At 39.1% G+C, this 12699-nt stretch overlaps 2 protein-coding genes across 8 annotated transcripts in view; both read left to right on the forward strand.

Moving 5' to 3' along the window:
- LOC117298332 (guanine nucleotide exchange factor DBS-like) overlaps positions 1-7659 on the forward strand; it is a 95210-nt gene extending 87551 nt beyond the window's left edge. For 5 of the 7 annotated variants that reach the window (XM_033781521.1, XM_033781517.1, XM_033781518.1 and 2 more), the window contains 2 exons: positions 208-258; positions 2863-7659. In XM_033781521.1, the coding sequence (XP_033637412.1) occupies positions 208-258; positions 2863-3603 (792 nt within the window). In that variant the 3' untranslated portion in view covers positions 3604-7659. The remainder of the gene's footprint in view (positions 1-207; positions 259-2862) is intronic. The other 2 variants (XM_033781523.1, XM_033781522.1) reach the window with 2 other exon arrangements.
- LOC117298647 (organic cation transporter protein-like) overlaps positions 4887-12699 on the forward strand; it is an 18720-nt gene continuing 10907 nt past the window's right edge. The window contains exons 1-3 of the mRNA XM_033781965.1: positions 4887-4906; positions 5799-5823; positions 6409-6465. Of these exons, the coding sequence (XP_033637856.1) occupies positions 4887-4906; positions 5799-5823; positions 6409-6465 (102 nt within the window). The remainder of the gene's footprint in view (positions 4907-5798; positions 5824-6408; positions 6466-12699) is intronic.

Here is a 12699-nt window from a genome sequence, read left to right on the forward strand (position 1 = left end):
AGGAATGCCTGACCTCAGGTACAGTAGACTGAATCCATCAAAGTTAAGCAATCGTTTTAGCATTTGTTCCCCTTCTTATTCAAGGAGTTTGATGAGGTTCAAATTATATATGCATGGAGAATAACAGCATGTCGTTTTCAATTAACTGTTTTCACCCTCATTTTTCTCATCGTTCTTCTTTCACCCCTACCCTGATATGCTTTGCAGGATTTTTCTTTGTTTGAGCCTGTTAATAGGTCACAACCATTTTCATTTGAGGTAAGATTTCTTTCATGGGCTCACTCACTATTGTTTCATCCCCTCAGTCTGGTAACCAGGCTCTCTCACATTCTTTTGGGTGCTTTGCATTTCACTTTCATATTTCCATACTCTGCTGATTATTTATGTTTTTTGCTCTGTACACAAAAAATTATGTTTAGTCAGAGTCACTAGAGGGCAGTATACACCTTACGTATTTGGCACAAAACCTAAAAATGTATTTGTTTACTGTGTAAAATGTTTTTTTTTATGTGTAGATAATGGACAAGTTGAAAAAACATTGAAAAAAAAAGAATTAGCTGTTGCAAACTGCTTACCAATGTAATGGCCTGACCTTTTGACCCTAGCAGAGTCATACTTGAAGGCAAACAAAATAATATCATATTTGTTTATGGGAAATATTCAGTAGAAACTCTTTTTAAAGACCAATGGCTGTTTCTGCTTTCGCCTTCTTACCAAAACTAACTTTAAAAAAAAATTAAAAAGCTAATTTTCAGTGTGACATTTTAATTGGTGTGTATTTTCTAACCTTGGCTGCTCGTCAAATTTATTTTCTGTGTATTATACATTTGTTATAAATAAGATTGTGTTTATGCAGCTATATTTATTAAAGACACTGGACACTATTGGTAATTGTCAAAAATCAGTCTTCTCACTTGGTGTATCTCAACATATGAAGAAAATAACAAACCTGTGAAAATTTGAGCTCAATTTTGCAAGTCGAAGTTGCAAGATAATAATGAAAGAAAAAACACCCTTGTCACACAGAGTTGTGTGCTTTCAGATGCTTGATTTGGGGACCTCAAAATCAAATCCTGAGGTCTCAAAATCAAATTCGTGGAAAATTACTTCTTTCTGGAAAACTAGGTTACTTCAGAGGGAGCTGTTTCTCACAATGTTTTATACTATAAACAGCTCCCCATTACTCGTTACCAGGTAAGTTGTTATGCTAATAATAATTTTGAGTAATTACCAATAGTGCCCACTGCGTTTAAGTACAAGAAATAGACCAGCAAAGCTGATTCAACCTCATGCTCATTAAACAAAAGTCAAAAATATGGACTGCAGCTGCTTTTTTATACAAACTAAAAAAGTGATGTCTTCTTGGAAATTTTGCATTGTGTTTATATGGCATTTCTTAAAAAAATCCATTTGAAATGAAGTGGCCCTGTGGTGAAATGCTTTTGGAAACTGGAAAAATAGTTTTAAGCTTTTAAGCTGGCATACCATCTATCTGTTGGTATCATCAATTGTGGTCTTGAGTTATAGACACATTATGATATCATGTGGTGAATGCATTTACACAGTCAACCCTCCTACGTCTGACCATTCAATATTATCCACTGTGGTTATGAATGGTAGATAAACTATTCAAGCCTGCAATATGATATCATGTGGTGAATGCATCTACACAGTACACAGTCAATCCTCCTACTATTTGATCATTCAATAATAAATGATTCCAGCCTGCAATATGATATCATGTGGTGAATGCATCTATACAGTACACAGGCAACCCTCCTACTATTTGATCATTCAATATTAAATGATTCCAACCTGCAATATGATATTATGTGGTGAATGCATCTACACAGTACACAGTCAACCCTCCTACTATTTGACCATATTAATTTTGTTTTTTACCCATACACCGATGTGTGTTAGCACTGTATTCTCAGTACTTTCCCGAGTCCTGTGAAAAAATATCACAGGCATGTTACTCGGGTGGGATTCGAACCCACAACCCTTGCAATTCTAGAGCAGTGTCTTACCAACTAGACTACTGAAGTTGCCCGGCAGCTAGAGGCAGTTCAAATCCTATGTTTTGGCAGCGCGTACCAATTCGAACTGCCTTTAGCTGCCGGGCAACCTCAGTAGTCTAGTTGGTAAGACACTGCTCTAGAATTGCAAGGGTCGTGGGTTCGAATCCCACCCGAGTAACATGCCTGTGATATTTGTTCACAGGACTCGGGGAAAGTACTGAGTATACAGTGCTAACACACATCGGTGTATGGGTAAAAAACAAAATTAATATTCTTTATCTCCGATGCAAATTTTACATCTATTATACTATTTGACCATTCAATATTATCCACTGTGGTTTGAAATTTCAGAATAATTTTTTTGAAGACCTTTTTTTTTTAATGCTCTGTGAGAATTAGCTGTGTTCTCATTGTAATTTATAACGCCATGGGGGTGAAAATATCATTTCATAAATTTAGAACCTATTTCAGAAATTATTTTCGTCATTGACTCTCTTCCCTGAAACAAAGATAAGCCAACCCCCCCCCCCCAATCCATCATGGTTTTGTCCAAAGGGTAACGTTATTACTTATCTTTAAGCATGGGAATAATTCTGTAGACCAACTTCCTCATCATTATTGGTCAACACCCCTGCCCCCCCCCCATCCCCCACACTTTAGATTTTGTTCATCACAGCTGTTGCCTCATCTTTTTCACGGCTGAGCAATCTATGTGGAAGAAGAGTCCTTCAGATGCACTTATCCCTTGATCTCTAGTATTAGACCACCTCTAAATTCTAGTGTGTTAATCTGTTCACAAATCCTTTACTTAATAATCTCCCTCTTCAATCCGTCCAATCAGGTGGAGTCTTGTGACACCCCTCTTCCAACGGCCATACCGGAGAAGCAACTTCAAATCATCAAAGAGGTTCCAGCCCCGCCTCGGTCATCGTCGTCGCCATCGACAGCACCGGAGAAGCAACTTCAGATCGTCACCGAGGCTCAAGCCCCACCATCCTCCTCGCTACTACAGCTTGTTCCTCCTCCTAAACCCAACCCTAAACCCGCCCTCATCGTTGACCCCCATCCGCCACCCCACCCAGAAGCACCATGTCAATCTTCTCACTCCAACCCAGTATGTAAGCCAGTACGATCGGCATCATCACCACCAGACACCATCCCTGAACCCCACCCACAAACACCTCTTGAACGTGCCCCCCTGATCAAACCCCACCTAAAACCACATTCTGGGACACTGGATGACCAGCCAAAGTCGTTTGTCACCGAGACCGTCATCCAAGTCTCCGATAGGAAACTACCGAAGAATATGTCCCTCGACCACGAAGAGGAATCGTCAAATAACGCCACTCTGGAAATCATCAGCACACAGATAACAGATGTTGGTGATGGGGTGATAGAGATAATGATACAACCCGAAACACAAGTTGAAGCATACATGGTGACGCAGGAGGCCCCCACTGTCACTCTAGAGTTGTCGCCAAATGACTTCAGTAATTTAAATGGTGCAATATCTAAACCGTTGACATCGGGTGTCGTGGAGTTTGACGTTTCGCCAAGCGCCAACGGAGTGACGGAAAACTGAAGAAAGTCCTTCATCTAAATCCTAGCTGTAAATCTTTGTAAATGAAGCCTTACTACCGTGGCTGAGTGAGGTACAACTTCAGTTGAATGCTTCTGCGGAGGAAAAAAAGAGAAAGCCCTTTTATCCACTAATGTGCGTAACATGTTGAGGGCGCCGTCTCGATTACTATCGCTGTTGGGTGTATGATACTGCATATTTGTATTATGGCAGTTTTTTTCCTTTAAAAACTGCATAGAGCTCGCTTAAAATGCTTGCTTTCTTTTCTGTTTAAAGACAGGGGAGGAGGGTGATCGCAAATCCAAGTTATTGGTGTTGTCTTCTGGGGTTGATCATAGAAATTAAGGCCATGCGAACTGTTATTGATTGTATGAGCTTTGAACTTTAACACTTGACCCATGACCTGTGTCAATACAATTCCAGCCGTCTTTCTACAAACCAGGGTCACTGTCTTTTTTAGGAACACCACCACATCCAGTAGTTTAATCATAAAATTAGGACTTGTTTCTTCATGTAATTACTAATTTTTCTTTTTCTTTTATTCTTTTGTTGTACATAATATAAATTAATGTTTATGCTAATGTAATTATGTATAAACTATACATCAAGTTTAAAATGCTAATACATATTCATGGTGTCTAACTCATGCATATGTATTTCATGTTAATGCTTGTATATGATATACATAATATGAAAATATATATTTATATAGTTTTATTCTCTGGCATTATATGTTGCTGAGCCCGAGGTGGAACTGTGATTATTTTTGAATTGTTGTTTTATTTATCAAGTATACAGTTAAAACATTAATTTTCAAGTTATGGATCCAAATAATATCAGAGTTTAACATTTTCAAATTCTTTCCTTTGTAGTGAAGGCAAGAACTTGAATGTGACGCTCCTTGCCAAAGCCAGGTCCTTCTGCCAAAACTAAAAAAAACTTGATTGGTTTTCTCATCAAAAGTCACTTTATAAGGCCATAGAAGATAATAATTTCTCAACACACAGCATCACATCATATTGATACCACAGGTGTTGTTCCAGTTGTCTTTACTTATATCACCATTTCACTATAACCGTGAACTTGGCTGATTTTGGCACTGGCCGCCATAAAAGTTGAGTTGCTTAGCAGAAAAAAGCTGCTTAGCAGCTTAATAAAATTAAGCTTTTAACCCCAGTATACTTTACAACAAAACTGCTCTATTTATGTTCAATTAACCTCGTGAGTTTTCGTCAGGGTCAGGGTCAGGGTTAGGGTAAGGGTTAGGGTAAGGGTTAGGATCAAGGATGCCAGAATATACACAGAGGTGTGTTATTGTCGCCATATCATCCTATAAATCTTGCTTGCACCATTTTTGGAGTTGGATAACCTGTATTTCATTGTGCAGTGCACGGATACAAAGCACTGTGCAAGTACATGTAGTTCCACATGCAACATATCATTACATGCATTTTGACTCCAACAATGGCAGACCACAGGCAGACGCGTTATAATAATAAAAACTAGTTCTTATATATCGCATTTCACAATAACGACTCAATGCACTTTACATTAGTGCCATGGTCATTGGGCAAATCTCTGTGGAGTATATAGCCCCAGGCAATTGATTGTGCTCTAAAGGCTTTGTTATACACAATATTAACTTGTACCAACGCAGGTACCCAGTTATACCCCTGTGTAAAGAGAAGCAATTATTAAAACATCTTGGACACACACGTGTCATGACGGGATTAGAACCCGCACTCCGATGACTTAACCACCAGAACACGAGTTTGATGCTCTTTGATCTGACACCACTATGTTCTGATTCCGACACCTCTACATGCTCTTAATCCTAATCCTAACCCTAGTCCTAATCCTAACCCTAATCCTAACCCTAATCCTAGCATGTAGATTAAACAGGGTTATTGGATCTTGGGTGTTGTGGAACGTTGAGCAGTTTCAGTGGTCAGTACATCATTTGGAGAAACAAACCTTTGGTTATACAAATTGTCATTACTAATGTAGGTTTTTATCTCTATAATAAAATATATTTACCAATTTCCCCTTAGAATTGTAAAAGAAAGAGGTTAAGAAATACAATTATGTACATTGTAAATGTTACAAATAATATGCGTGATTTAAAGTAGGGTCAGAATTGAAGGTTTGAATGCCTTAAATTTACAAGATTTACGGTTAAGATTGTGATTTGATCACAGATATACGTTGGATCTGATTGGTCTGGTGAGTTGTCCAATCAGAGTGTTTTGCTGTTTTCACTCTTATTGTTGTCTGGTACCCTACCTTTATTAGTGTCTGCTGCGTATATAAGTTTGCTTTTCCTGACTAGATAGAACCCTTTGCAGAGGTTGCCAACATTGATCTCTATTATACTGGAGATCAATGGTGAACATTCACTGAGGTCAAACAAAAGGTTGCATTTTGGCTTCCAGGGGCATCAAGCGCTCAGTTTAATAACGCAACCACACTGTTTAGTAACGAATCAATCAACAAGTTTTGTGAATTGTTTGCGGGCTGCACGCCATTCTCACTCAAAATGCAAGGCTGTGTGTTCCAAATTGCCCTTGAAGATGGCCGATTTACGTAATTCGCAACATATCTATGGAAACGAGCATACCGCGTAAGCGCCACGCACAACTCTCAACCAATGATAGATCTTCCTTTGACATTGGATGAGGTATGTGAGTAGCTGTCAGGTCGGTGTGAGCAAAAACATTTAACAGGGTATCAATTCCAGATGAGGCCAGACTGTTGGGGTTTGGGGGATTAATTATTCATATATTTTTTTGTTTGTTTGTCTTTGTAAAGGGTAGCAGGCAGTGCGGTGGGCTAGAGGGCATAGCAGCCAGACTACAGTACACTTGCGTTTGATTGGGCAACACGTAACACGGAATCACGCAGCAATGTTAAAAATAGTGAATGCGGCATCGTCAAGTCGCTGTCCCGCGTTGGGGTATGCGTAGCATTGCAAAACAATAGTTTGCTTGGGATGGCACATGATTGGGATTGGAGTCAAGTCTACGCTTTGGCCCAATCCCTGTTCACGCTGCAGTCTAGCATCCACCTCCTCCCATCAGAATAGGTACTTGAAATAGGCTGTTTATTCGTTGTATGCATTTGTTCATTTCAAAGTGTCGGTTTAATAATTTTGGAAAAGGGTTTTGTTAGGAATTTCATAGTACACATGTGGTTACACTCCTGTGCACAATGACTATGAATACGTCAGGATTTTTCGATGTGCACTTTGCTGTGGCTGATCTGTGGTTATACATTGTGTAAAATGTGCAACGGGAGCAGCCCCCCCCCCCCCAAGCTCACCTTGTTGAGCTGTTAATGGCTCTCTTTTTAACATCGGTCTCATCACAGTGCAACTGTGCTGCCCCCCCCCCCCCCCCCCACCATTCCCCTTTCCGGGGGATAATGCTTTGAGGCCACTTACAGAATTTATCCCGAGGTCAATGAACAAAACAAACTTATACTTTTGTTCTTTTGTAATGTTTTCCTTCCTCTCTGGTTTTATGGACCTCGTGCCTTACTATTGCAACGTCAAAGCCCGAAGTTGGCCCACTGAGGTTGGAAAACTATGGAAAACCATTAATGTTAAACAGGAACTAAACAGATGACAACTATTCCAAAATAGTAGTGAATTCGTTGGAAACAAAGCAATCAATCGTGGGAGATATTTTATCGAGTAGAAAGTTTGCACAACACGTTGAATTTGGTTAGAACATCTGTTGGGGCTGTATTAACACGATTGAACGTTTTGCTTACCATTTGGCCGTCCATGCTGAACCTGCGCGGTTTGTTTATCAACGATTTAAAGGTCTGACGTGCGAGAAAAATTGCCTCCAAAGTGGTGTCTCCACGTCCTGAGCATGGTCCAATAGGAAGCTCTTCTTTATGGATGGTTTTATGTCCCAACGTTTTCACCACGAATAGACTCTTTGGCGCCTGTTCTAATCCGACGTTTTCCAAGGCGTAGAGACGTCACCACTTTGGGCTTATTTCATGCTCACGTATGACGTCCGCACGCACGTACCTGACGTGAGAAATGGTAACTTCACGTATAATAAAAACATGAGATTTTTACAACACAATTTTCTGACGTTCACGTTCACGTTTTTGCTCGCGTAACGTGCGGCTAAACCTCCATATTATGTCCTGTCTTTAGCCCCACAAATCAATGGCTAGCACATGTTTTGCACCGTGCTTTTATCACGAAATACATTCAACGCTTTTTAATTACCTTTTGGGTTGTGTATAACTATTCTTATTAATTTTTGTTTTTATATGTAATAATATTGTGCAATGAATTTTATTGAAGAGACTAAATGATTCTACTTAAACTTTAGTGCTGTAAATTGTAATATGTAATACAACTGTTTAACTATAATAAAAGTAATGCCTTTGGTTTGGCTGTGATGCTTTTAAAGAATGATGAGTTCATTAACGGTGCTTATTTTGTCCTCCATGGTAAGAAACGATCTCTGGTGAAAAAGGCAAGTCACTGTATAAAAGCTCTTCCTACGGCCCATCCGAGAAAGTAATCACTACAAGGGAATTCAACTTGGGACGAGAAAAACCTGCCGTCGATTTCACTTAACTCTTCCTAACTTAAGACTAATCTATAGGTGGACTTGGGACGAGTCCCTGCACTGTAGCATGCAGACCTTAAGAGTTAAGTTAGGCTTTACTCTCGTCCTAAGTCGTGATAGGACGTGGTCTCCTAACTCGTTGTGAAATCGACCTGGTACTGGACCGGCGCCGTCCGTTAGAAAGTTTGGCCATCCGTTTGTTTTTATCAGCACACAACAAAAAATGTTTGCAAGCGTTCTACCTTTTTTTCCCTCTTTTTTTTTTTTTTTTGGGGGGGGGGGGTGTTAACGGGAATTAAAGGCACTGTACACGTTCGGTAGTTACTCAAAACATATGTTAGCATAAAACCTTACTGCCCCTACTTGGTTACGAGCGACGGAGAGCAATTGTGAGAAACGACTCCCTCTGAAGTAACATAGTTTTCGAGGTAAAGATCGTATTTTTTTCAAAATAACAAAAGACTTCTTGTCAGAAGCTCTCCATTGCTTGTTACCAAGTAAGTTTTTTTCCTCTAAAAAGTATTTTGAGTAATTACCAATAGTAACCAGTGCCTTTTTTAGCCATTGAGACTGCTAGCTGCGAGCGAAACTTCGGAGAGACATTAACTTTTCTTCTTATTGAATTATTAGGTAATGGTTGGTAGTCAATTTGCTATGACAGCTAAAGCAATAATTCCCTTTGCAGAGGTTAAACATTTCAAAGGAGTTGTAGGCTACTCTATGTTACCGGTTCACATTAGTCCAAACTAGGTAGACTATTTCAGGCGCCTTTCTCATGTTGACCATGACCGTAAATATGGTTTCAGAAATGCACAACAAAAGAACAGCATATTTGGCGGTAAACAAGGATAATAATAATAATAATAATAATAAGACTTGTAATGCGCACATATCCACCCTGCTGGGTGTTCAAGGCGCAGGATATAATCTTTTCATAAACTGTTTTACTTTTAACCTGAGCGTGTTTGAACAATGTGTTTATTTTTTTTCATAATGCACTCTCGACCAACTCTCCAAATACCTCGGATTTCACAGCAGACCGAGCTCGCGTTTTGTTCGCAAAAGGAGTCCTTGCCCCCGAGATTGTGAACTGGTTTTGGGATCGTTTATTTCACTTTTATTAATATTTGAAATACCTTTTGAAACGAAACGAAGAGGGACAGGACAAACAAGTATACATACGTCTTTAGGGCCGGAGAGGTCGTTTAATGGAAGTTTTTGAATGACGTGGAACTTCGTCGCGATTAATCATTTTCTTTTGCAAGGTTAAAAAAACAAGCACTTCTCTCAGCAGCATGATCACAATGGCCTAGTATTGTGACGTCATGAAAGGTGCAACGGAGCAAACACAACAGGAATGCTAACGCAGCAGGTTTAACTCGAATTTCTTTTTGGGAGCAAACTATAACTCGACTCTTGAAAGAAGGTTTTATAGGGCAAACTGTTTACTGCTGCTTCGAAAGAGTGATATAGAAGTGGACACTGAGCTGTGGAAATGTGTCACTGAGACTCGGACACATTCAAAATGGCGGTTGATAGGGACCATCCGAATTTTAGATCAATGGTGGAAGCTACAACCTGACTTAAAGACCCTGGACACTATTGGTTATTGTCAAAGACCAGGCTTCACTTGGTGTATCTTAACATTATACATAAAATAAATTTTCACAAACCTGTAAAAATTTTAGCTCAATTGGTCGTCGAAGTTGCGAGATAATAATGAAAGAAAAACACCTTGTCACACGAAGTTGTGTGCTTTCAGATTCTTGACTTCGATACCTCAAAATTCTAAATCTGAGGTCTCGAAATCAAATTCGCGGAAATTTACTTCTTTCTCGAAAACTACATCACTTCAGAGGGTGCCGTTTCTCACAATGTGTTATACTATCAACCTCTCCCCGTTACCCCTTGCCAAGTAAGGTTTTATGCATAAAATTATTTTGAGTATTATTACCCGTAGCGTCCACTGCCTTTAAGGACGGTTTCCATTTCCATTGGTTTTTGCCATCAGCTTCGCCGATTTCCGTTGACGGGAAGATCATCATATTATAGTATAAACAAACTCTTATGGGATACGGATAGACCACTGTGTTGGAATCATGCATATATTATCTTTGGAAATACATTTACAGACGAAGATACTGAATCTGAAAGCTCAGACTAAAAAAATACACACCAGTTCCAACGTCCGAAAGAAAATGTGCGATAAACGACAATTGAACACCTCAAAAAGATATAAATGACCCTGATTCTTATATCCAAAGTCAAAATAAGTGATTATGAACGTGCGCCAGATCAGATCACTTGATAATTATACAAACAAATGATTCCCCTCCCCGAAGTTTTCAACAACCGAATTTGATCGGCAACATTGTTGTCACTATAGTGAGTTTGTATGTCAGTGATATCAGAAATTGCGGATGAGGCAAACGATAGGCCTATGTCATCCAAACCTGTGCTTGCAATCAAAATATACCAAGTCAAATCAGTGAATTGATTTTGATGCATTGATAGATTACACCACTGTGATTGGCCACCATTGTATACAAAAGTGCTGAGTATACCTTTATTATCAATGCGTTTTTGGGGTCGATGTGCAGAAGCAAGTGAACAACTTTGTGGTTTACGTTTGGTATTTTTTAGAACCAGAATTCTGCGCTGTTCTGATTTGATTGCTGGGACACAATATTATTGGAAAAGTTGGCTGCGTTATAAATTAATGTTGCGTTTTAGAGATCTACATAAACGCTTAATGGTCTCTTAATGTACGCTGAACTTTGTCCGCCAGGTAGGCAAACATTTGTATTTATCAGCCACTTCAGATTAATATTTACAAATGCAATATTAACTAGAGCTAAATTGCATTTGTGAACAAATGCAGAGCTGTTTCGTCATTAAAATTTTCAAATTTCTCAACTGAGTTATAAATTTGTTGGGTATTCAAAGCAATTTGCCCACTGTGGCATAAATAAAAAATTAATTTGGGTTATACCATATTCATATAGCAATTTATGTGTTAAAGGTGCAAAAATTGAAAAAATCATAAAAAATCACGTGATGACGTCATCATGACGTCATGTCAGATTTCAAAAGAACTTGGCAATATCCAACAACCTACCAAGTTTCAACATGATCGCATAATTACTTAGGGAGTTATATTAGTTCAAAAAGTGCACCTTTAAGGCCGCGTCACGTGACCCCCGATGACGTCATTGATCTGAAACTTCACACATATGATGGCTGCCTGACAGTTAACGTGTGTGTAAAATTTGAAGTGATTACAAGAAACTTCACCACACACATCTTCAAAAAGTCCATTTTGACGAGTTTTCAACCTGCTGCTAGAGGGCGCTGTTGCAATTTGTGACGTCATCAATATTTTTGTTGAACTGCCCACCCTTGCTAGACACTTACGTCCTTGGAAAGCAACTTCATAACTTTTACCACTTTTGAGTTACAGGGCACTTCCGTTTTTTGCCCGTTTCAACCGGAAGTAGAGGTCATGTGAGGTCACGCACACAAAACAAAATGAAGACCTAATTTATCCCTACCACATCCCGCAAACAGAAACCTACGGTCTCGTTTGGCTGATTTGATATAGATTTTCAAACATTTAACAAAAAACACCTTTAAGATGATGTCACGTGACCAGTGATGGACAAGGATAGCAAAGGAACGGCATACCTGGAAAGATCTGACAGAGGGCTACATCCTGCAGTGGATGGACAATGCCTAGATGAGATGAGATGAGATGAGACCAGTGATGAGGTCATCATGACATCCTTGCTTTAGGACCATTATTGCACCATAACCTTCAATCCCTGAAAGTTTCATTGCAATTGCTCCTTGGGAACTATGCAAAAAATTGCGAGTACTGAATCAGACAAATAAAAAAAAAAAAAAACTAGACATAATTGCATTTGTGCACAAATGCATAGCTGTTTCGTCAATAAATTCTCAACTGAATTAGATTTTTTGTGTGTATTCAAAGCAGTTAGCCAAATTAGGCATAAATAACAGAGAAATTCCTTTTATACCATGTTTAGTTAGCAACTGATGACTTAAAGGTGCAAAAATTAAAAAAAATCATAACAAATCGTGTGATGACGTCATCATAACGGCATTTTATAATTCACAGAACTTGCCAATATCTAACAACCTACCAAGTTTCAACAAGTCGCATTGTAACTACGGGAGTTATACGACTTCAAAAAGTGCAATCACGTGATCCCCGATGACGTCATTGATCTGAAACTTCACACATATGATGCCTGCCTGACAGTAAACGTGTGTATAAAATTTGAAGTGATTACACTAAACTTCACCACACACATCTTCAAAAAGTCCGTTTTAAGGAGTTTTCAACCTGCTGCTAGTGGGCGCTGTTGCGTTTAGTTATGTCATCGATATTTTGTTTTGACTGCCCACCCTTGCTAGACACTATCATCGTTAAACCAACTTCATAACTTTTGCACATTTGAATTAGAGGGCACTTCCGGTTTCG

Source organism: Asterias rubens, chromosome 13, assembly GCF_902459465.1.
Source record: "Asterias rubens chromosome 13, eAstRub1.3, whole genome shotgun sequence".
NCBI classification, from domain to species: Eukaryota; Metazoa; Echinodermata; class Asteroidea; order Forcipulatida; family Asteriidae; genus Asterias; species Asterias rubens.